Source organism: Mustela nivalis (assembly GCF_964662115.1).
Source record: "Mustela nivalis genome assembly, contig: HAP1_SCAFFOLD_1866, whole genome shotgun sequence".
In the NCBI taxonomy this organism is placed as follows: domain Eukaryota; kingdom Metazoa; phylum Chordata; class Mammalia; order Carnivora; family Mustelidae; genus Mustela; species Mustela nivalis.
In genome coordinates, this window is record NW_028134798.1 from 22,999 (window position 1) to 44,330 (window position 21,332).

At 37.0% G+C, this 21,332-nt stretch overlaps 1 protein-coding gene across 5 annotated transcripts in view; it reads left to right on the plus strand.

Annotated features, from left to right (window-relative positions):
- LOC309858108 (sex comb on midleg-like protein 2) overlaps window positions 1-20,974 on the plus strand; it is a 36,462-nt gene extending 15,488 nt beyond the window's left edge. For 4 of the 5 annotated variants that reach the window (XM_082750792.1, XM_082750795.1, XM_082750793.1 and 1 more), the window contains exons 3-9: window positions 4,091-4,214; window positions 6,388-6,591; window positions 7,309-7,488; window positions 13,649-13,759; window positions 14,418-14,669; window positions 18,000-18,151; window positions 19,243-20,974. In XM_082750792.1, the coding sequence (XP_082606918.1) occupies window positions 4,091-4,214; window positions 6,388-6,591; window positions 7,309-7,488; window positions 13,649-13,759; window positions 14,418-14,669; window positions 18,000-18,151; window positions 19,243-19,371 (1,152 nt within the window). In that variant the 3' untranslated portion in view covers window positions 19,372-20,974. Of the gene's footprint in view, window positions 1-1,400; window positions 1,606-3,417; window positions 3,461-4,090; window positions 4,215-6,387; window positions 6,592-7,308; window positions 7,489-13,648; window positions 13,760-14,417; window positions 14,670-17,999; window positions 18,152-19,242 lie in introns of those variants that run through there. The other variant, XM_082750796.1, reaches the window with a different exon arrangement.
- Window positions 20,975-21,332: the final 358 nt, after the last annotated feature.

A 21,332-nucleotide genomic window follows, 5' to 3' on the forward strand; every position in this document is an offset into this window, starting at 1 on the left:
TATACAGATTTCTGTATCTGGCAAAAATACTCTTCAAGAGTGAGGTAAACTAAAGATATTTTCGATAAAAGCATACTTAGAGAATTCCACACTGGCAGATAAGCACTTTAAGAAATCATGAAGGAAGTTTATGTCTGGGTAAATGTAAATGATTTGTTTTTTGCTTTTTTTCCTCTTAATTTCTTTATACTAATGTGACTAAAGCAATAATTATAATATGGTCTTGTGGGGTAATGTAATATAAATGGCATGATATAATACATCATTACATAACATCAATACATAATATGATGTAATGCATATAACAGTATAAAGGCTTTGAGTGGGGATATGGATTTTTGTCATTGGAAGGTTTCAACATTTTATGTTAAGTAGTAGAATATTAACTACGTGGGTTATACAGTGTAATCCCCAGGGCATATTGTAAAAACACAAATGCAAAGAAGTCTAGCTAAAAAAGCCAGTAGGAAAACTAAAATGGAATTCTAAGGAATATTCAACAAGTACTTAAAAAAAAAGGAAAGACTGAATGGAGAAATAAAACACAGAGGAGACAAATAGAAAGGAAATAATAAAGGAGGGTCAGGGAGGGAGAAAAGAAAATAATGAGGGTATACCCAGACCCCAAAATATTAATAATTACTTTAAAAGTTAGTGGACTAAATTTTCCAATTAAAAGACAGAGATTATAAAAATAGATTTAAAAAATACCCAAATATATGTGTTCTACAAGAGATGTATTTTTTTCCTTTTTTTACATGATATATATATTTTAAGATTTATTTATTTAGAGACAGAGAAAGAAACAGAGAATGAATGAGCAAGCAGGGGGAGGGGCAGAGGGAGAGGAAGAGAGAGAAACTTCAGCAGACTCCTCACTGAACTTGGAGCCCAACCCTGACATCAGGACCTGAGCTGAAACCAAGTATCAGATGCTTAACCAGCTGTACCACCCAGGGGCCCCACAAGAGATATATATATATTTTTAAAGATTTTATTTATATATTTGACAGACAGAGATCACAAGTAGGCAGAGAGGCAGGCAGAGAGAGAGAGAGAGAGAGAGAGAGAGGAGGAAGCAGGCTCCCCGCTGAGCAGAGAGCCCGATGCGGGGCTCGATCCCAGGGCCCCGGGACCATGACCCGAGCCGAAGGCAGAGGCTTTAACCCACTGAGCCACCCAGGCGCCCCAAGAGATATATTCTTAATAGAAGGACATAGAATCTTCCTAGATCTTATTAGAACTAAATTAAATTTAAGCAGTAATAAACATTTCTGAGTTCAGCCATCAGGTATCATATATATGACATTTCTGTTTTGTTTCAACTAATGTTTATAGTATGGAGCAAAATGACAATTCCATTTTTATTTTATTTTATTCTATTTATTCTTTTCTTTAAGAAAGAGAGCGAGAAAGCACAAGCAGGGGAAGTGGCAGAGGGCACGGCAAAGGGAGCGGCAGAGGGAGAAGGAGAAGCAGGCTCCCTGGGAGCCTGATGCTGGGCTCAATCCCAGGACCCCGGGATCACAACCCGAGCCGAAGGCAGACACTCACCGACTGAGTCACCCAGGCACCCCTGATTTTAAAATGCTTAAATTAATACTGGTATTTTTATTTCAAAAAGCATTAAAATTTTTTAAATAAAAATTAAAAGTAACAGTGGATATATTACAAATATAAAATCATAAGCATTAAAAAATCAAATAAGCAGGTTATTCTAATGTAAATCATTAGCAGATTAAAGTTCAAATTCAAAATAAATTGCATAAAATTAACGAAGGTTGTGATACTTAAACGGAAATAATGCTTTATTTTAAATGCATTTTGAAAACTGGAATGTATTGAGGATGTCATTGATGCATTTTTTTAAGGTTTGTTTATTTGAGAGGGAGAGAGAGCACAGTGGGGAGGGGCAGAGGGAGAGAGAGTCCCAAGCAGACTGCGCTGAGCATGGAGCAGGACTTGGGGCTTGATCTTATGACCCTGAGCTCACAACCTGAGCTGAAGCCAAGAGTCAGAGGCTCAACTGACTCTGCCACCCAGGTGCCCTTGATGCATACTTTTAATGTTTATTTTCCAGCTACTGAAAAAAGTCTTTGTGATTATTTGGTAGAATGATGAAGATTTAAGTCCATAAAGTTTCTCTTCACTCCTTTATTTTTAAATAATTCCAGTGCTAATTTGACAATTTTTAAAAAGGTGTTTTTGAAAATATTGTTTAGAGGTGCCTGGGTGGCTCAGTCATTAAGTGTCTGACTTTGACTCAGGTCATGATCTCAGCATCCTGGGATTGAGCCTGACATTGGGCTCCTTGCTCTGCAGGGAGCCTGCTTCTCCCTCTCTCACTCCCCCTGCTTGAGTTATCTCTCTCTGTCAAATGAATAAATAAAGTCTTTTTAAAAAAATATTGTTTATAAGGTGGTAGGGTGGGGCACGAGACAAAGTCTGTAATTTTTTTTTGTTTTTTTTTTTCTCTATATATTTTTTGGATAATTGTTTTTTGTTTCGAAGGAAGAATTTTAGTTCACCATCTTCTTAACTTTATTATTTCATCATGAAAGGATGAAGAGTCTCATGGATTTATCGATATCCCTTTCTCAGTACTGTCGCACCATAGTTTAATGATTTTTTAAAAAACTTTTATTTATTTATATGGAAGAGAGGGTGAGAGAGTGAGCAGGAGCAGAGGAGGCATGGAGTGGGGAAAGGAAGAGGGAGAGGGAGAAGCAGGGAGCCTGACATGGGGCTGGATCCCAGGTCCCCGGGGTCATGACCTGAGCTGAAGGTAGATACTTACCTGACTGAGCCACCCAGGTGCCCCCATAATTTAATTATTTAGGAAGTCTTTGAACTAGAGTACAAATAATTCTTGCAGTAGACTCTTTGTCAACTGTCCATGTACACCCCCTCTTTAAGGATTTAGAGGTACAGAAGCACATTTTTCAAATAAATGTCCCTTTATTCAATTTACAGTGTTAATAGAAGCATACTGTCTTGGTATGTCTTAAGTCAAAAGATTCAGATTTTTAACATCTGAAAGGATGAGAATGTATCAACACTATAATTATAATTCAGTTCTTAAAAAATAACATGATTTTGGGATGCCGGGGTGGCTCAGTTGGTTAGGCATCTACCTTTAGCTCAGGTCATGATCCCAGGGTCCTGGGATTGAGTCCTGCGGCAGACTTCCTGCTCAGCAGGGAGTCTGATTCTCCCCCTTCCACGCCCCCTGCTTGTGCTCTCTTTCTCTCTGACAAATAAATAAAAATCTTTTTAAAAAACCATGATTTACTAGAATACAGTGAACCCAAATGACAGTCATTAATTTAAACAAGGAAGATACAACATTGAATGTTATCCTATTTTATCCTCCTTTGTCCCTGCTTTTAAAATATCCTCTATTATTACCTTTTCTAGGTACAAGACCCCCTTCTCTGACATTGGAGAGCCGTGTTTGAAGGTAGCTCCAAGAAAACCTCAAAGTTGATATAAAATAAATAAAAACACTAGTGATATTTAAGAATGTCCAGAAGACATCTGTTTCTTATATACAATAGGCATAATTTTATATGGACTTTAGGAAACCACTTGTAATTTTGTCAAAATTATCATACATAATATGGAGAAATGCAGGCCAGATGCAGTAAAAACCAGATGAGTGACTGCTTTGTAAAGACAAAGTCCATCCGCTGCCTTGTTAAAGTTCCCCACCCTCACTTGATGTGTTGCTGAATTGGATTTGCAGACTTTACTTTAGCAGTGTGAAAAAACTTGCCCAACAGGGAGCCTCAGAAAATAAAAACAAGTTTTGTAGAGTGAGCTATTTGGCTAAGGTGTGACCTATTGGAGGAGGGGTAATGCTGGGAATCCCATACTCCTGGTCTCTTCTCCTGCCTGACCGGCTCATAGGCCTCTCTGAGGAGCAGAGTTCGGAAAGTACTGTAATTTGTGACACACACAGGGGTTTCCAACCGTAAGGACTTCTGACAGCTGATCATTTGTGACCAGTGATGCTGACAATTTTCTAACCTCCTTATCTAAGAATCTTTAAAAAATGTATAATATATGCCTGTGCTTTTTTTTTAAACAGGAAAAATATTTTCCTGTTTTGTGTTCTACATCTTCAGCTTCTATAAAATCCCTGGCAAGAGACCGTCGTGTTTCATATGATAAGGATGCCACTCCTGGTACATCTAAAATAGTGATGTCAACAGGTAAATTAGTATTTTTTTAAAAGGTGTAAAATTACTAATCTTTCACTCTGTGTTATTTTAGTGTCTTTGAATTTGAGGAATAAAATAAGAGGAAAAAAGATGATAAGACACGTTTTTGGGTTTTTTCTTAGCATTTTTCGTATTAAAGTATTTTGAAATTCTAGTTCATTTTGATGTTAAAGAAAAACTGTTTAAATACACAAGTCACTTGAAATTTCACTATTCTTAAAGTATTTTATTTAACTTGGTAAGATTTGCAAAATTTACAACATTGTCAAATCTATTTTTCTTTTCTCTTTGTCTTATTTCACAGTGTCTTTTTGTCTTGTATGTACTTTTAAAGCTACTTCCAATGTTTTTAAAATGTCTTTTAAAATCTTGACATAGCTTTACCTGTCAAGGGGCATGATGACTTTAAATTATTCTCAGTTATGTGAAGAGTATGAAATGACACTAACCTAGACTGAACAGATCCCCCTTTTATTTGTCATCTCTTCTATGTTTTCTTGTTCCCTTCCTATTTTTTTAAAGCATGTAACACTGCTTTTTCTCCTAGTTCTTTGTCTTTCTTACACTCTTCTGTTCCTTGGACCCTTCTCCCCAATTTTTTTTTCCTGATTAAAAAGAAATTATTTTTTGAAATCGAAATCACTTACAGATTATCAGTTTATTATTCCTGATTTTTTGTCTGTTGGCAGGAGAGACTAGCTAAATAAGTATGACACAAAGGAGATAAAACATTGAAATCTTTGTTTAGCGTCACTTGTGTTCAGTAGGATTTTGTCCATCCCATCAGCACCATGGGTTTTTATTTTTTGAAAAAAGATTTATTACTTATTTTAGAGAGAGAGGGAGAGAGAGAGAGAACATGAGCTGGAGGGGTAAAAGAGATTCTCAAGCAGACTCTGCACTTAGTGTGGATCCCAACTCCAGGCTTGATCCCACAGTCCCAAGACTACAACCTGAGCCAAAACCAAGAGTCGGACGCCCAACCAACTATGCCACCCAGGCACCCCCTGGTTAAGTTTTTAACAGCCCTTTCATTTCTGTGACGGAGTCCATCCTTTCTTTGGCTATTGCCCCAAGGTTAAATTATCGTGTATTTCAACATAGTGAAAGTGAGATTATTGTACTGAATATCGACCATGTAAATGTAAAATTTGGCAATATAAATTAGGTAATGGATAAAAATCACATGCTTCTTGATTTGGGGGGACAGTATATTTTATGTTTGGTAATAATGTACTCATATTGTTACATTGTATGTTGATTTATATTTATTGATTCTCAGTAAAGAAATATTATAGAAATGTGACATTTGTGTGATTACAGATGATTGCTTCTAAGTCATATGCTATTATTATATGTAGGAAAGTGTTATTTTTAAATTTAGTGAACCTTGGCAGGTATATAAAGGCCATTTTTATTTTCCTTAGGTTAATGAAAAAAATTATTCTAGGTCATTAGAACTTACTGTGTGACATGTATCTTAAATTATTTGGTTACTTTAGAAAATACACTGAAGGTGCAATGTTGGTGGTTTAAAATAAATTCAGTCCAAAGAGTATATTAATATGACCAGTTTTGACAAAATTCTTGTACTGTGTATACAGTTAAAAGGTGAAAGTATTTATCTTTATACCATTTTACATGGTGTGGGAATCTGTGAAGAATTGTTTTGTGAGGGGCTCCTGGGTGGCTCAGTTGGTAAGCATCTACCTTAGGCTCAGGTCATGATCCCAGGGTCCTGGGATTGAGTCCTGCATCCGGCTCCCCGCTCAACCCTCCCCCACTCTCCTTGCTTGTGTTCCCTCTCCCACTTCCCTGCTCGTGTTCCCTCTCTATCTCTCTTTCTCTCTCTCAAATAAATTTAAAAAAATCTTAAATTATTTTATGATGTTACTAAAAGTTGGATAGGTCTTATTATAATTATTTTAGGCAGAATTCTAGAAAACTGAATAGGCATTTGGATTATTTCTAGATTTAATATCTTTATACAAATGTAAAAATTAATTACATATATACTTTTAGGTAGCAGAGATGATTGTTGATAGTTTATATTTGGGTTCTCTTTGAGTGAAGTGTGGCTAGTGGGATATAGTGAATAATCACGTAGTGTTTATGTTGCTTTTAACCAATCTTTGTTGTATTTATATACACATGTTTCCTGAAGTCTGTGTCTATATAAACAAACATGGAAACTCTGGTCCTCACCTGGATCAGAAGAAAATCCAGCAGCTTCCTGACCACTTTGGCCCGGGCCCCGTGAATGTGGTGCTCCGGCGGACCGTGCAGGCTTGTGTCGACTGTGCCATTGAAAGTAAGACTGTTTTTGGATTTCTTAAGCCAGATCATCGTGGAGGAGAAGTGATAACTGGTATGCTCAGCTAATCCTTTATTCAGCTTTACTTATGAATTGATTTTAGGTTTGAAAAAGGCAAGGATTTTATAATATATAGATGATCTTATTATACTTAGAGTTTATTAACTACTTATAATATTGGCATACTTACATTGATATAATTGAATATTTATAATAAGTGCCTGTTGATAGACTTAACTCTGGGAAAGTTTAACTTTACATTCAAAGTAGACAATGGTCAGAGTCATACTGTAAATGGAGGTAAAATATTTTTTTTACATGCTTTATTAAGTTCACTATAGGCAAAATACCTTGGTTGGTAATATATTTTAATGTTTTTAGAAAAAAGACTGATCTGTAAGAAGCTGTAAGTGAAAATGTGACTCAAGAAGTGCTTATGAGATAAGATACAACTGCCTTTCCTGACTGATCAGATACTACATTTATGCCCACAGAATGCTTAGAGTAGCCAGAAGTGCTATAGATCACTGGGTTGCTGCTGCTGTCCTTGATGTTGTTTGCCTTATGAATATTTGTTAAATGAGAATGCTTTTACCAATATAGGCTATTGTGTTTGAATGAGAAGGGCCTTTGTAATTTAAGAATATTCCTTTACAAATTACAAAAACCGCAAGTTAGATTAATCATATATTTCCAAAATTGATGCTTGTTTTGATGTTGTAGTTTTATCTTTCTACGAGGTAACTCTGACATCTCTTTTCCCCCCAATAGCTTCCTTTGATGGGGAAACCCACTCTATCCAGCTCCCTCCGGTGAATAGTGCATCATTTGCTCTACGCTTTCTTGAGACTTTATGCCACAGCTTACAGTGTGATAACCTTTTGAGTAGCCAGCCTTTTAGCTCTTACAGAGGTAATACTTCTAGTCCTGCAGAGCATGATAAAAAATCAGGTGAGAGAAAATGTAAAATTTTATACTGTGCTTCTATTTTATAATTAATACGAGAATCTTGTATACTTTAGTGCCCTCCTCAAAGTAAAAGTTTTAGCCACCATGAACTAATTAGACATGTATAATATATAGTTGTTTTTGTTCATTCAAAGTGGACAAGTAGTTTCTTATATTCATAATGAAGTTGAGTCTCAAAACATGAAAAGTATCCTGTGGTTTGACTTGCATTTCCCTAATGGCTGAGGTTAAGGATCTTTTCATGTGCTTATTGGCTATTTGTAGATCTTCTTTGCAGAAATGTCTATTTAAACCCTTTCTCTATTTTTATTTGGGTTCTTTGTCTTTTTACTACATAGAAATAAAATATATTTGTGCTTCTTATATATTGTTTTTTCTGTTATAGTTATATTCTTTATATATTCTGGATAAAGTTCCATATCAGAAATATCCTTTGCATATATTTTCTTCGTTCCATAGGTTGTCTGTTCACTTTCTTGATGGTGTCCTTTGAAGCACAAAAGTTTTTAATTTCATGAAGTCCAACTTATCTATTTTTTTCTTTTATTTCTTGTACTTTCGGTGTCATACCTAAGAAAATATTCCTTAGTACAATTTTACAAAGATTTACTCCTATGTTTACTCCTAAGATTTTATAGTTTTAGCTGATATATGTATAGTTATTGATCTATTTTGAATTAATTTTTCTATATACAGTGAGATAGGGTCTAATTTCATTCTTTGACATGTGAATATCTAATTGTCCCAGCACCATTTGTTGCAAAGACTACTCTTTTCCCTATTGACTTGTCTTGGCACCCTTGTGAAAAATCAGTTGGCTGTAAATATGTGGATTTATTCCTGGATTTTATTTTTCATTGATCTGTATGTCAATCCTCATGGCAGTATCATACTACCCTTTTTTTTAAAGATTTTATTTATTTGACAGAGAGCACGCAAGAAAGGGAGTGGGACCCTGAGATCATGACCTGAGCCAAAGGCACCCCAGTACCCCATGATCTTGATCACTGTAGCTTTTTGTAGTAAGTTTTGAAATTGGGAAGTGTGAGTTTTCCAACTTCGTTCTCCTTTTTTCAAGACTGTTCTGGCAATTCTGGGTTTCCATATGATTTTTAAGTTCAACTTGTCAATTTCTGCTGGGATTGTAGTAGAAATTATGTTCCATCTGTGGATCAATTTGGGGATTGTTGCCATCTAATAATATTGGGTCTTCGGGGTGCCTGGGTGGCTCTTGATTTCAGCTTAGGTTATGATCTCAGGGTCTTGGAATTGAGCCTTGCATCCACTTCCATGCTCAGCATGGAGTCTGCTTGTCCCTCTCCCTCTACTCCTCCCTTGCTTGCATGTTCAGTCTCCCTCCCAACTCAAATAAGTAAGTAAGTAAATAAGATCTCTTAAAAATTAATATCACATCTTCTAGTTTATGAATATGGGATGTAAATGTATTTAGGTCTTCCTTTATTTCAGTAGTATTTTGTAGTTTTCAAAAAGCACATCTGGGGGACGCCTGGGTGGCTCAGTTGGTTGGACGACTGCCTTCAGCTCAGGTCATGATCCCGGAGTCCCGGGATCGAGTCCCGCATCGGGCTCCCAGCTCCATGGGGAGTCTGCTTCTTCCTCTGACCTTCTCCTCGCTCATGCTCTCTCTCTCACTGTCTCTCTCTCAAATGAATAAATAAAATCTTTAAAAAAAAAAAAAGCACATCTGGTACTTCTTTTGCTAAATTCATCTCTAAACATTTTATTATTCTTTAAAGATTTTATTTATTCATTTGAGAGACAGAGAGAGCGCAAGCAGGGGGAGAGGCAGAGGAAGAGGGAGAAGCAGACTCCCCACTGAACTGGGAGCCCAACATGGGGCTCTATCTCAGGACCTAGAGATCATGACCTGAGCCAAAGGAAGATGCTTAATGACTGAGCCACCCAGATGCCCCAGTATTCTTTAACTTTTTATGTGGATTTGAGTCACTGTTGAATGTTATTTCATTTTTTGTAGGTAAGCTGTTCAAGTGAGGAATTTTCCCACTTTTTAAAAAAAATATTGTTTTGAAGAGTTTATTTATTTGACAGAGAGCAAGGACAAGCAGGAGGAGCAGCAGGCAGAGGGAGAGGGACAAGCAGGCTCCCTGCAGAGCAGAGAGCCCTACTTGGGACTCAATCCCAGTACCCCAGTATCATGACCTGTGCCAAAGGGAGATGATCAACTGACTGAGCCACCCAGGCGCCCCAAATTTTCTCACTTTAAAAAAAAGTATTTTAGGGAGAGAGAGAACAGGGGGAGGGGCATAAGGAGAGAGAGAATCTCAAGCAGACTCCCCTCAGGCCAGAGCCTGACACGGGGCTTGATCCCACCACCCTGAGGTCATGATGTGAGCCAAAATCAAGAGTCAGATGCTTATCCAGTTGAGCCATCCAGGGGCCCCTCACTTTTTATTTGTGAAGAATTTCTTATTTCTCCTTCATTTTTTAAAAATAGATTTTTATTTATTTATTTGACAGAGATCATAGGTAGGCAGAGAGGGGGCAGCAGAGGCTCCTTGCTGAGCAGAGAACCTGATGTGAGGCTCGATCGCAGGACCCTGGGATGATCTGAGCCGAAGGCAGAGGCTTTAACCCACTGAGCCACCCAGGCATCCTCTCCTTCATTTTTTAAACTCTAGTTTTGTTGGATGTAGAATTCTTATTTGACTGTCTTTTTTTTTTTTTTTTAGCAATTTGAATATATCATACTACTTCCTATTAGCCTCTATAGTTTCTTTTTTGTTTTTAAATATTTATTTATTTATTTATTTATTTGACAGAGAGAAATCACAAGTAGGCAGAGAGGTAGGCAGAAAGAGAGAGAGAGAGAGGGAAGCAGGCTCCCTGCTGAGCAGAGAGCCTGATGTGGGACTCGATCCCAGGACCATGAGATCATGACCCGAGCCAAAGGCAGCGGCTCAACCCACTTAGCCACCCAGGCGCCCAAGCCTCTATAGTTTCTGATGAGAAGTCAGTTGTTAATCTTATTGAAGATCCCCTGTATGATGATTTGCTTTTCTCTTGCTAATTTCAAGATTCTCTTTGTCTTTTGCTTTTGATAGTTTGTGTTTTCTCTAGGTGTGGATATCTTTTAATTTATCCTCATTGTAGGTAGTTGAATTTTTTGGATGTTTGGATTAATGCTTTTCATCAAATCTGGGAAACATTTAGCCATTACTTTTTCAAATAGTCTTTCTGTCCCTTTCTCTCTGTCACCTCTCCTTCTGGAAATCTAACATTATGTGTATTTTGGTGTCCTTGATGGCACCCCACAGGTCTCTGGGGCCTGTTCATTTGCCCTCATTCTTTTTTCTTTCTGTTCCTTAGACTTTATCATCTCAGTTGACCTTTCTTTTAAATTTGCTGATTTTTTTCTTCTGCTAGTTCAAATCTGCTCTGGAGCCCTTCTTTTTTTTTTTTTTTTTTTTTAAAGATTTTATTTATTTATTTGACAGAGAGATTACAAGTAGGCAGAGAGAGAGAGGAGGAAGCAGGCTCCCTGCTGAGCAGAGAGCCCGATGCGGGACTCGATCCCAGGACCCTGAGATCAAGACCTGAGCCGAAGGCAGCGGCTTAACCCACTGAGCCACCCAGGCGCCCCTCTGGAGCCCTTCTAGTGAATGCTTCATTTCATTTATATTACTTTTCAACTCCTAAATTTTGATTTTGTTCTTTTTTGTTATTTTTATCATTTTATCGATAGTCTCTATTTGGTCAGACTTTGTTTGCATACTTTCCTTTAGTTCCTTAGACATGATTATTATTTTTCTAGATCTCTGAACATAAACAGCTGATTTAAAGTCCTGTCTGCTAACTCTAGTATCTGTACTTTCTCAGAGGCAGTTTCTATTGATTGTTTCCCCCCTTTTTTGGGCCATACTTTGATGTTTCTTGCATGTCTCCTAATTTTTAATTGAAAACTGGACATAAGAGTGTAAAGCAGTAACTCTGAAGATCAGATTTTACCCCTTCCCTTGCTGGTGCTTTGGTATAGTGACTTTCCTGGACAATCCTAATGACTTCCTAGGCTCATTTATTGTATGGGGCCACTGAATTCTGCTCATTTAGCTTAGTGTTCAGCAAATGATTGGATAGGGATTTTCATAAATGTGTGCAACCAGTATGTCTCCCATCCTTTGCCACAGAGTTTATGTATGTATTGGACTTTACCTTGAACATTCCAGGAGGCAGTTTATGAGTCTGCTTTGTGCAGAGCCTCAAGGTCAGCAAGAAATGAAAGACCTAAGTTAAGGTCTTAGGTCTTTCCTGGGCATGGATACAGCCGTATGCATGCATATGTATGCCTTCTAGATTCCCAGGAGTATATCTGTGGTTTTCAAAGTCTCCCAATGGACATTTTATTCTCCAGGTTTGTTTTTAAAGCTTTTGGGTCAGTTTCCTGTCAGCGCCGACTGGGCAACTATAGTGTTAAACAATTACTACTATGGATTTTATTTAGTTTGTTTGCTTGTTCGAGCAATGCCTTAGAAATAGGACTGTTCACACGGAGGACGCTCTGATTTAGGTCCAATAAAACAAGCCCTGAGAGCAGAGCTTTCTATTGAGCTTCAAGGTTGGTCAAATTGTGATGGTTCTTTGGGGATAGGGCCTTTTGAGAGCTCCAAACCCATTGTGTTCCCTCCAGTGACTGCTACGATGTGGGGGTTTTCACAACCACAGTAGTTATGAACCTGTTGGTTTGCAAAGCTGCTGCAAAAACAGTGAAGGGGATGATGGTAGGGAAGATAAAATGCCACAGAGTTTGCTGTTCTTTTGGAGATTCTGCCACTATTTTCTGGAACAAATGCCTTTTTGATTGTTGTAAGCCTTTACATAATGTCCAGAGTTTTTGAAAAAATTGATTTTGCTGATCTCTTTGTTATTTTTATAAAGAAGTGGATTTTTGGAGGTCTTTAGTCAGTCATCCTGGAAGTGTCTCTCTATGAGGACTTTTAAAGTATTTTGTAAATTATTTGGCTTTCTCTAGTTATCTCTGCAGGAAAAGTTTTGTGCCTGAGCTTCCTACAATACCCAGAAGCAGAAGTCGAGAGTCATTTTTATGTTTTATCAGTCTCAGATAGTAGACCATACACCAGCTTCATTAACTTTGTAAGAAAGCATTAGAATATTATAAGTAAAAGAAGACATTTTCTGATCTTGCTAAGGTTCTGAGGTAACGTGTATCTATAGAAAACTATACATTAGGATTTGAATTTTCTGTAGCATTAAATGAGTATGAAAAAAGTCAATTTTTTTCTTTATAGGAATTTAAATGTCCTAATTGTAGAAATATTTGCCATTCACTGAAATATGTTTTGCCTATTGGTTTTTGTAGTCCGTGATTAAAAATAAAACCAAGTGGTAAGAACTCTCTTAGACTGTTTAGTAATCAGCCAGTAACCAGATGGCAGATGATCTTAAGAATAAGCACACCTACACCTGGCCCCCAGCTATTTTGAACCAGTTGAAGTTTGACTTTGGTACTTTCTCATTGCAATCTTTCTTCTCACTCAGGTTCTGTTATCAGATTTTTTAGATTTCTGTTACATTTAATTTTTCCTTTTAGTTGGAGGTTAAATCAAGATACTGACTGATATTTAGAGTCTAATTAATAATTTGAGATGTGATTACTTTCAGGATCATACCTTAAAGAGTGGTCCTTTAGGTAAAAATGCATTTGCTTTAATAATAAGTAAGCTGTAGAGCTATAGTAAGGGTAGCTCTGGGCCAGGACTATTGCCTATAAAGCGAGATGTCCACTGTACACTGCCTCCTCCTTCTCTGAATTCTTAACTTTATTTTTTTCATGGGAACAGTTTTCCCAGGCCTTTTTAGACACATTATAATTGATCGCCTCACTGCTTCCTGAGATATTTAGAGATATGTGATGACCCTAGAATAAATGATGCCTGGATATAATGCTTTTAGCTCCTGAATGGGATGTCACTGGAATATTTAATGGGATGAAATCAACAAATATTATTCATAAATAATCAAATAATTGATAAATTGTTGATGAAGTTACAGTAGGCAAATGCGTTAGAAACAGAAGTGTTATATGCTGATGATCTGAAAATGCTCAAAAAATGTTAGTTATAACAAACACCTTTTTTTTAAACAGTTAAAGAAGATATAACACAAAAAAGCCCCAAACGGCCTTCTCAGGAACCTCCACCTTATGTTGTTCCTGTGTCACCTAAACTCCCCAAAACAAAGGTGTATGCCTCTAAAGGTAAATAGTATTTACATGTTCCTGGATTGGGAAGAAAAGTCACTCTACTACCATTTAACTATATGCTTTTGGGTGGGGGTGTGTATTTGCCCAAATCAGTTGAGCATTTAGGCTACTACTACTTCATCAGTTTTCTTGAGCATTTCATTCCCTTCAGAAGTACACAATGGTCATTTCTCCTTAGATAAAAATGAAACAATTACAGTAACATTTTCCATTCAGCTCTGTATTGCTAAAAGCTGATAAACAGTGAATAGAAAAACTAGTGCCTTTCCCCACTGGAATTTTTGAGTGTCCAAGTAGTAAGCAAATGTTAGAAGCCAACTGTATGATCATATTATAATAGTTGTGAAGAACTGCATTCCTAAAAATGAATGCTTTAGTGAAGTGTTTACAGCCTTAGGTAGCAAGATGGGGAAGGGACAATTGCCATGAGAAATACAGGAGACATAGTGGAATCAATTTGGATTTTAAGACAGTGTCCATTACTGTAAATGCCAAGAAATGGAGGTGGCCATGTAATTTATGTGAGAGGTTTGTGGTTCAGTATAGCTTGGCTTAAGTGAACTCTTGAAGCTTTGGAGATGTTTTGAACTTTTAATAGTATTTAAGCTATAAGTCTACTGAAGATCATTGTCTTTGTCTTTTTTTCTTGTAGAAGAACAACTGTCTTGTGAGGGAAGTGGCATGCTCAAAGAGGAAAAGCTTCCTGAAGATTCCGAAAACTCACCTCCAAATCCAGCAAATTCTTTAAGCCCTACCAGCAGAAATCCTGTAAGCACTCACGCTGCAGTCTCCCGGAGTTTTTCTCCGAGTGCTCCAAGCACCTCAAGTTCAGCACTAGTGGGGACCAAATCTACCAAGAGCAGTCACCATGAAGTTAAATTCCAAATGCAGAGGAAAAGTGAAGGTATATTTAAAAACAGTGATTTTCAAACAATGTGTTTCTTTCTCCTTAAGGTTTCTTTGCCTAACAGCATCCTCTGAGAGTGTATCACATTGGAGAAAGTGCCAACATTGAGGAGTTTTGCGTCCTCCCTGTTTTCGTTGCTGTCAGTAGACGCTCTGATCCTCATGGCAGCATAGAACTGTCCCTGGGGATCTGGGTCACCAGCCATGTCTCTCACAGAGACTTCGTAGATCAGTTGTTCTGATTAATGGTTCCATTGTAATCGATCATTTCACTGGATACCGTCTGGACTCAGAAACCTCCTGTGACTCTGAGGCCTGGAAAGATGCACTTCCTCTCCTCTCTGATGTACTCTCTTCCTTGTCTCTCTTGAGACTTTTCCTGACTCCAGCTTGCGTGTGGCTCCCAGCTCTGGCTCTGGTACTCTGTTGCTATAGCTGTTTCCCCATTCTCCATACCTTCAGTTATTCCCTCGGACCCACCAGGAGTACACAGTATGTGTACACAGGGCAGCGTCCTGTTGCCATCTGGAAAAAGCCAGATTAGTTTTCCATGTGCAAAGATAGCTACCCTGTACCCTTTCAAGGATGAAGGGGGTGGGGCAAGGTGGGGTAAGGGTGGGAATGTGTTTTGTCCCTTTTTTCCTGGTAGGCATCTAGGCAAGGTGAGTATTGAAGGCAGTAGGAACCATCCAACTTGATTGCTTTTCTTCATGGATGTTTTCTATGGGCAACTGCGCTGCATACATGCTGACATATTGAATGTCATCCCCCCATCTCCCACATGTAGATCGTCTCCGCTTTCAGAGTGATGTGTGCGAGGAGTCTGGTGGTAGATGCGTATCTCATGAAGGGGTAGTGTGTCCAGAATTTTTAGGTATTTTCACAAAATAAGCTCTGAAGACAGGTCTTCTCAGTAAAAGGCTATAAAAGGTTATCCCTGATACTGAATGTCTCACTTTCAAATGTATGACTAACACTGCTATGCCAAAGTAGCCTGTACTTGGGCTTGAGAAGCCAATATTTTGGTATTTCCAGGAGTGGAAAGACTAATAGTAATAATATTACTTACTGGTAATTTACTTACTAGTAATGGAAATCAGCATCATCCTCATCGCTATCTGACATGTGCCAGGCATGTAATATTTTATATGGCCTTATATGGTACATCTTTACAATAATTCCTTAAGATGTAGATGCCGGTAAACACTTTCATGTGAGAAATCTAAGAAGTCACTTGACTAAGGTCCCCAGCTAGAAAGTGGCTGGGTCAGTCCTTGAATCCAGGCACTCTGATTCCAGGCTGTATGCTTAACTGCTGGGATGCTTCCATCTCCAGAGAATAGGTAAGCATTTCACTTGGAAACTGTCTCGAGGTGTCATTCAAGGTATTGGAACTGTTACTTAAAGCTGAGTCCGCCCCTGATTGCTGGTGATGCTCTTACAACCTCCTGTCCTGCCCCATTATTTTAATGAAATAAACTGTTCGTTTTTATTATAGGAAAGAAATCCAGTAATGTTGTGGATAAAATCAAATCACGTTTCTTTATTTCAGAAACACTTAACTGATATTCTAGTGTATGTAAAACAGAGCCATTCAGGAGAAAAGCACGACTGGACTTTGATTGTTTTTCACATACAATTATTTGAATAACACTAATGTTTGCAACTTCTCTGATTGTTCTGAAGATATGGGCCCAATTAAATGATTTTTCCATAATGAATTAAAAATAGATGATCTTACAGTTTTTATTTTTAAGATAAAATTGTAATTTTATACCATAAAGTATATTTTTGCATATAGTTTTTCTGTAGTAATCTATAAAACTGGTTACATGTTATTTAAGACGTAACTATACCAGGTTCTGATGACATAAACCAGGAACCCCATAAAAAAGTTAATTAGAGGTATGATTAGCTTGATTAGCTTTGCCAATAATTTTTTCATCTTAAATTAAGTCTTCCTTAGAACTAAAGGAGAAGACTTTCTGTCTAAATTATTAGACTGCCTTCAGCATGGCATGATCTCTAACATCATCATTTTCATTTGGGTTGAAACACTACAGTAACATTTCTTAGTAGATACGACCAACATTTTTATCTCTGACAAGAGAAAGGGAGAATATGTTTTAGTAAAGAGTTTTTGTTTTACATCAAAGTTGTGACATTGAACGAGAAAATAAGTACACTTTTGAGCTTCACACAAAAAAACTTACCATTCTGAGTTCCTTTATCTTGTTTTTCTTTGCCCTTTACCTGGGTAAATACTCAAAATGGCCTTAAAATGGCTAGAGCCCAGATGATAGGAAAGATAGGGTATATCTTTGGTTAATTCACACCAGAAAAGACCAAATTTGTGTTGACGGTCCTGGTTTAAAGAAACAGATCTTCCTGGCAATTACAAAACTCACTTCTCTTATTACACACTTACTTTTGTGAGACAAGCACTCTGGTTGAGTAAAATGAATACTTGTCTGGACACAAAGAAATTACAGCACAACTTGGTGAATAGCCCAGCTAAAACTTTTTGAGGTATCAGTACTTACTTTATTCTATGTCTCAAATTATTATTATTTTTTTACCTATAAACATTCAACCAGAATATTACTATGCAATTAAACTCGAGAGAGGTATTCAGTATAATGTTAAAATTACTTCTGACCTAGCCAAGCAGAAAATAATCCTTTTTTCTTCAAAATTCAGATAGGCATTTAAGCCTTAAGAGACAGGAATTTAAAGAGTAAAGTGGTGCTAACAATAACCATATTGAATACATGGGAGAGATTCAGTAGAACTAATTTGGTTCTCAAAGATAATGGGGTTATTGAAATTCCTTGATTAAAGTGAGTAAATTTAAGCAACTATAAAACTAAATCTGGAGACTTTCCATTGTATTTAGCTAGTAAAAGAAACCTAATCCAGACAGACCAAGATAAGAGAGAGAGAGAGAAATTCACTGAAATACTTAAAGAGTAATAGGTTAGTTTAGATTAACCTAATTTAACCCAAGCAACAGATCTTTTGCTGTCTTTGCCTGTGGCCAACAAGGCCTCAGATTTGATCAGTCTGCTTTATGATTTTTGACGCTTTAATGTAAACTCTGAAGCTACTTTTGTTGTTTGGGGGAGGTCAGATGGGGTGCTCTCGGGTAGCCATCCTCAGGTCATCCTAATCTACGCTTCCACTGGATTCTTCGCTCGGAGACCTGAGTCCTTGCCGGGGTGCTTAACAGAAGGTTCCTGGAATGGGACCAATTCTCCCTACCTAACATCTCTTCTTTCAGGATAATGATCAGGTCAAGTATGATTTGTCTTTTTTCCCCCCATTGAAGCTCCAAGTTATATAGCTGTACCTGACCCCAGTGTCCTGAAACAAGGCTTCTCTAAGGACCCTTCAACCTGGTCTGTGGATGAAGTGATACAGTTTATGAAACATAAAGATCCTCAGATATCAGGCCCCCTCGCCGACCTCTTCAGGCAACATGTAATGTATCTTTTGATCCGGTTTTCCTGCCGTAATGCCTTTCAATGACCTCTGTGCAGGCCCTTCAGTTGGATGGATGCTGATTGGTGTGGATGGTGGGGGAACCCTATCAACTGATTTTTTCATATGTGAGAAAGGTTACTTGACCCAAAGTTAGATTCTTAAATGGTAGAGGCTGGATCTGTGCTTTAAATTGGTACCCGAGTACCTAAAATACTACAAGTCTTCAAGTTCTCAAGAGAAGATGATTCAGCATGGCCACTCTCAGATGTCTTCTCCCACAAGGATCCTCCTCCCCACCTGCTCCCTGCTCGGCCCCAGGACCGTGAGTAGGAGGGGGTAACCACAAGCTGTGACAGGGTGTCCTCCCTGTTAATGATGCCCAATGAATCCAGCAACTGTGTAAGATTAAGTGTAGTTTTATTTTAAATAGGAGCTCATGAATACCAATTACTATGGCTTCTCTGACATAAATTGGTTAATTAAGGAAATAAAAAATTTTAGGAGGATGCCTTGTGTCTATTAAGTAATGTTTATAGTCTTTTCTAAGAAATCGGTGACCAAATGTCTTCTGTCCTTTTCAGTATTCTAAAGAAAGTCAGTAATTAGTTTTAGCATTTAATTAGTTTAGCTTCAGACAACTAACCGATTAGCTTTCAACATAAAGACAACACTGTGTAACACATTTACAGTTTGCATTGATGCTGACATCCTCATATCCCCAGCCTTTTTAAATAAAGTTAGTGACCGTCTGAAATTTGTTTCTACAATTCATAACTTTCTAAACTTTGTCATAGATAATGTAGTATTTTATTCAACACACAGTATTTAAAACCAGATAGTTTGGTGCTTAGGCCAATTTTGAAAGATACTGGATTAAATTTCCTTTTTCTTAAAATTTGAAGTGAACTTAAAAACTATCAAATGATATCTTACTGTATGAATTATACTTTTAATAGTTTTCAGGAAATAAATACATATTCAGAGACTATATATCGAGAATGTACAACTGCTCTCGATTTTACATGTTTTTATATACAATTTGATAAAATATGAATGCATTACTCATTGTAATTTCTTTCTCTCTGTAGGAAATTGATGGGAAGGCTCTGCTACTACTCAAAAGTGATGTGATGATGAAGTACATGGGGCTGAAGCTGGGGCCAGCATTAAAGTTGTGTTACTACATTGAAAAACTTAAAGAAGGAAAATACAATTGAAAAAAATGTGTAAGTTTAGATTGGACAGAATTCTTTATTGTCCTGGTAACTTCTAATTTAAAAAATATTTTAACTCTCTTAGAAGCTTTCATTTGGTAGACAGTTCCTCTAAAATCTGTGATATCCAGAATTGCAGAACAACATGATAGTCCAATCTACTTCTTTAAAAACCATTTACATGTTAGTATTAGCATATTCAAATTGGGAGTTCTTTATGTCTTTCCATCATTTTCTTATACACTTTACAAATGTATTTTCATGCTGGAAACAGAGAAACACCTTTGATTTCAGTTAATGTTTATATATAGAACCAAAACAGCTAAATCCCAAAGGGGGAAGTATCAGGGACTGACAAGTTCTCTAATGAAATCTGTGAGAAGTTTTCCTTAGAAGAAAATTTAAAGATGCAACTGTAGATACGATCTCTTTCTCCAAATATTTTGTGTCTGTTACTGCAAGTTCTGTTTCTGTTCTGCCAGTTTCTAGAAAGGGAAAGCCATATAAATTATTATCCTTTTGTTATTATTTCTCTGTATGTTATATTTGTTCATATTTAAAGAAAAAAAGCAAGCTTATAAACTTTCATAAAGTGTTCTTAATCAGTTTTTAATAACTTTTGAACAATTGTACGATAAATAGAATGGTTGTTTATGCAGGAGATATTATACTACAAGGGTGGTTTGGATAGAGTCCGATTAAATTTTTTCAATAATATACCTATTATTTTAAAACATTACATATTTTCGCTAAGTGTAAACTAAATAACTGGGCAGTCATTTCTCACATCTCTATATGAAGACACCTGTGCCCAAATTTTTTAAAGATAAATATTTTATTGTCTGTGCTTATTCCTCATATGGATACTATACCCTATTTATATATTATTCCATACCTGTAGGTATATAAACAAGTAAATCTGTTCTTTTTTGAATTTAATATGGCACTTTGTACTGCCACAGAGGTAATGGTGAACTATTTATATAGTTAGAGGTCTTTATTCTGTAAAAAAAATATGTGCATCATTTGCTATTATTATTACCTCTCAGCTTTGTCTTCAGGGGATAAGAAACAATCCGTAGGTTGGTTTCCATACAGGGAAGCTCTCTGTCCTATGCAATGTTTCTACTTACTTTGCTTAGCTCTGAGCCATTTATTCTGCTAAATTTTGGAAGATGCATTAAATCTGACTTATCATTTGGGGCTTTATTTTTAAAGTTAGAACTTTCAAGGGGAAATGGTGCTATATGTTTATAGTAATTGCTTTGTCTAAGTTTGGTAATGTTGATAAGCTATGAGAATCTGTGCTAAAAGTCTTAGCCATTTGTTGTAAATGCCAATAAAATATACACCAGGGGCATGAATGTACATTTTCTTTTTCAGAAAACCAAATGTACTTTATATAAGAATGAAACTATTTAAAGGATGGTTTTATCTATGTTATTCCTTTTGTGTTAGGAGACAAAATCGTAATTTAAACATAATCTTTTTTCAAATTGTTTGTATAAAGATGCTGTGCCCAGTTGAACAGTCCTCAGGTGTTTGTATGAATACTATGTTTTACAGTTTTCAGATTTTAAAATATAATAAAGTTTTAAAACCACAATAATGTCAACGCCTCAGATTTTATTTTGTTTGCTTTCACTGCATGACATTAATATGCAAATTTATTAGAGTTGATAAATGCTACTGGAGCACCTGGGTGGCTCAGTTGGTTAAGTGTCAGCCTTGGGCTCAGGTCATGATCCTAGGGTCCTGGGACGGAGCCCCAAGTTGGGCCCCCCACTCGGCGGGAAGCCCATTTCTCCCTCTGCTTGAGTGCTCACGTTCTCTCTTTCTTCCTCTCTCACAAATAAATAAAATCTTTTAAAAAAGCACTACTAAGCTTGTGGTTGTCTACATGCACGTCCAGATAGTTGAGTGTTAACACTTGCCCTCATTCTACAGGTAAGCAGGTCGCTAGC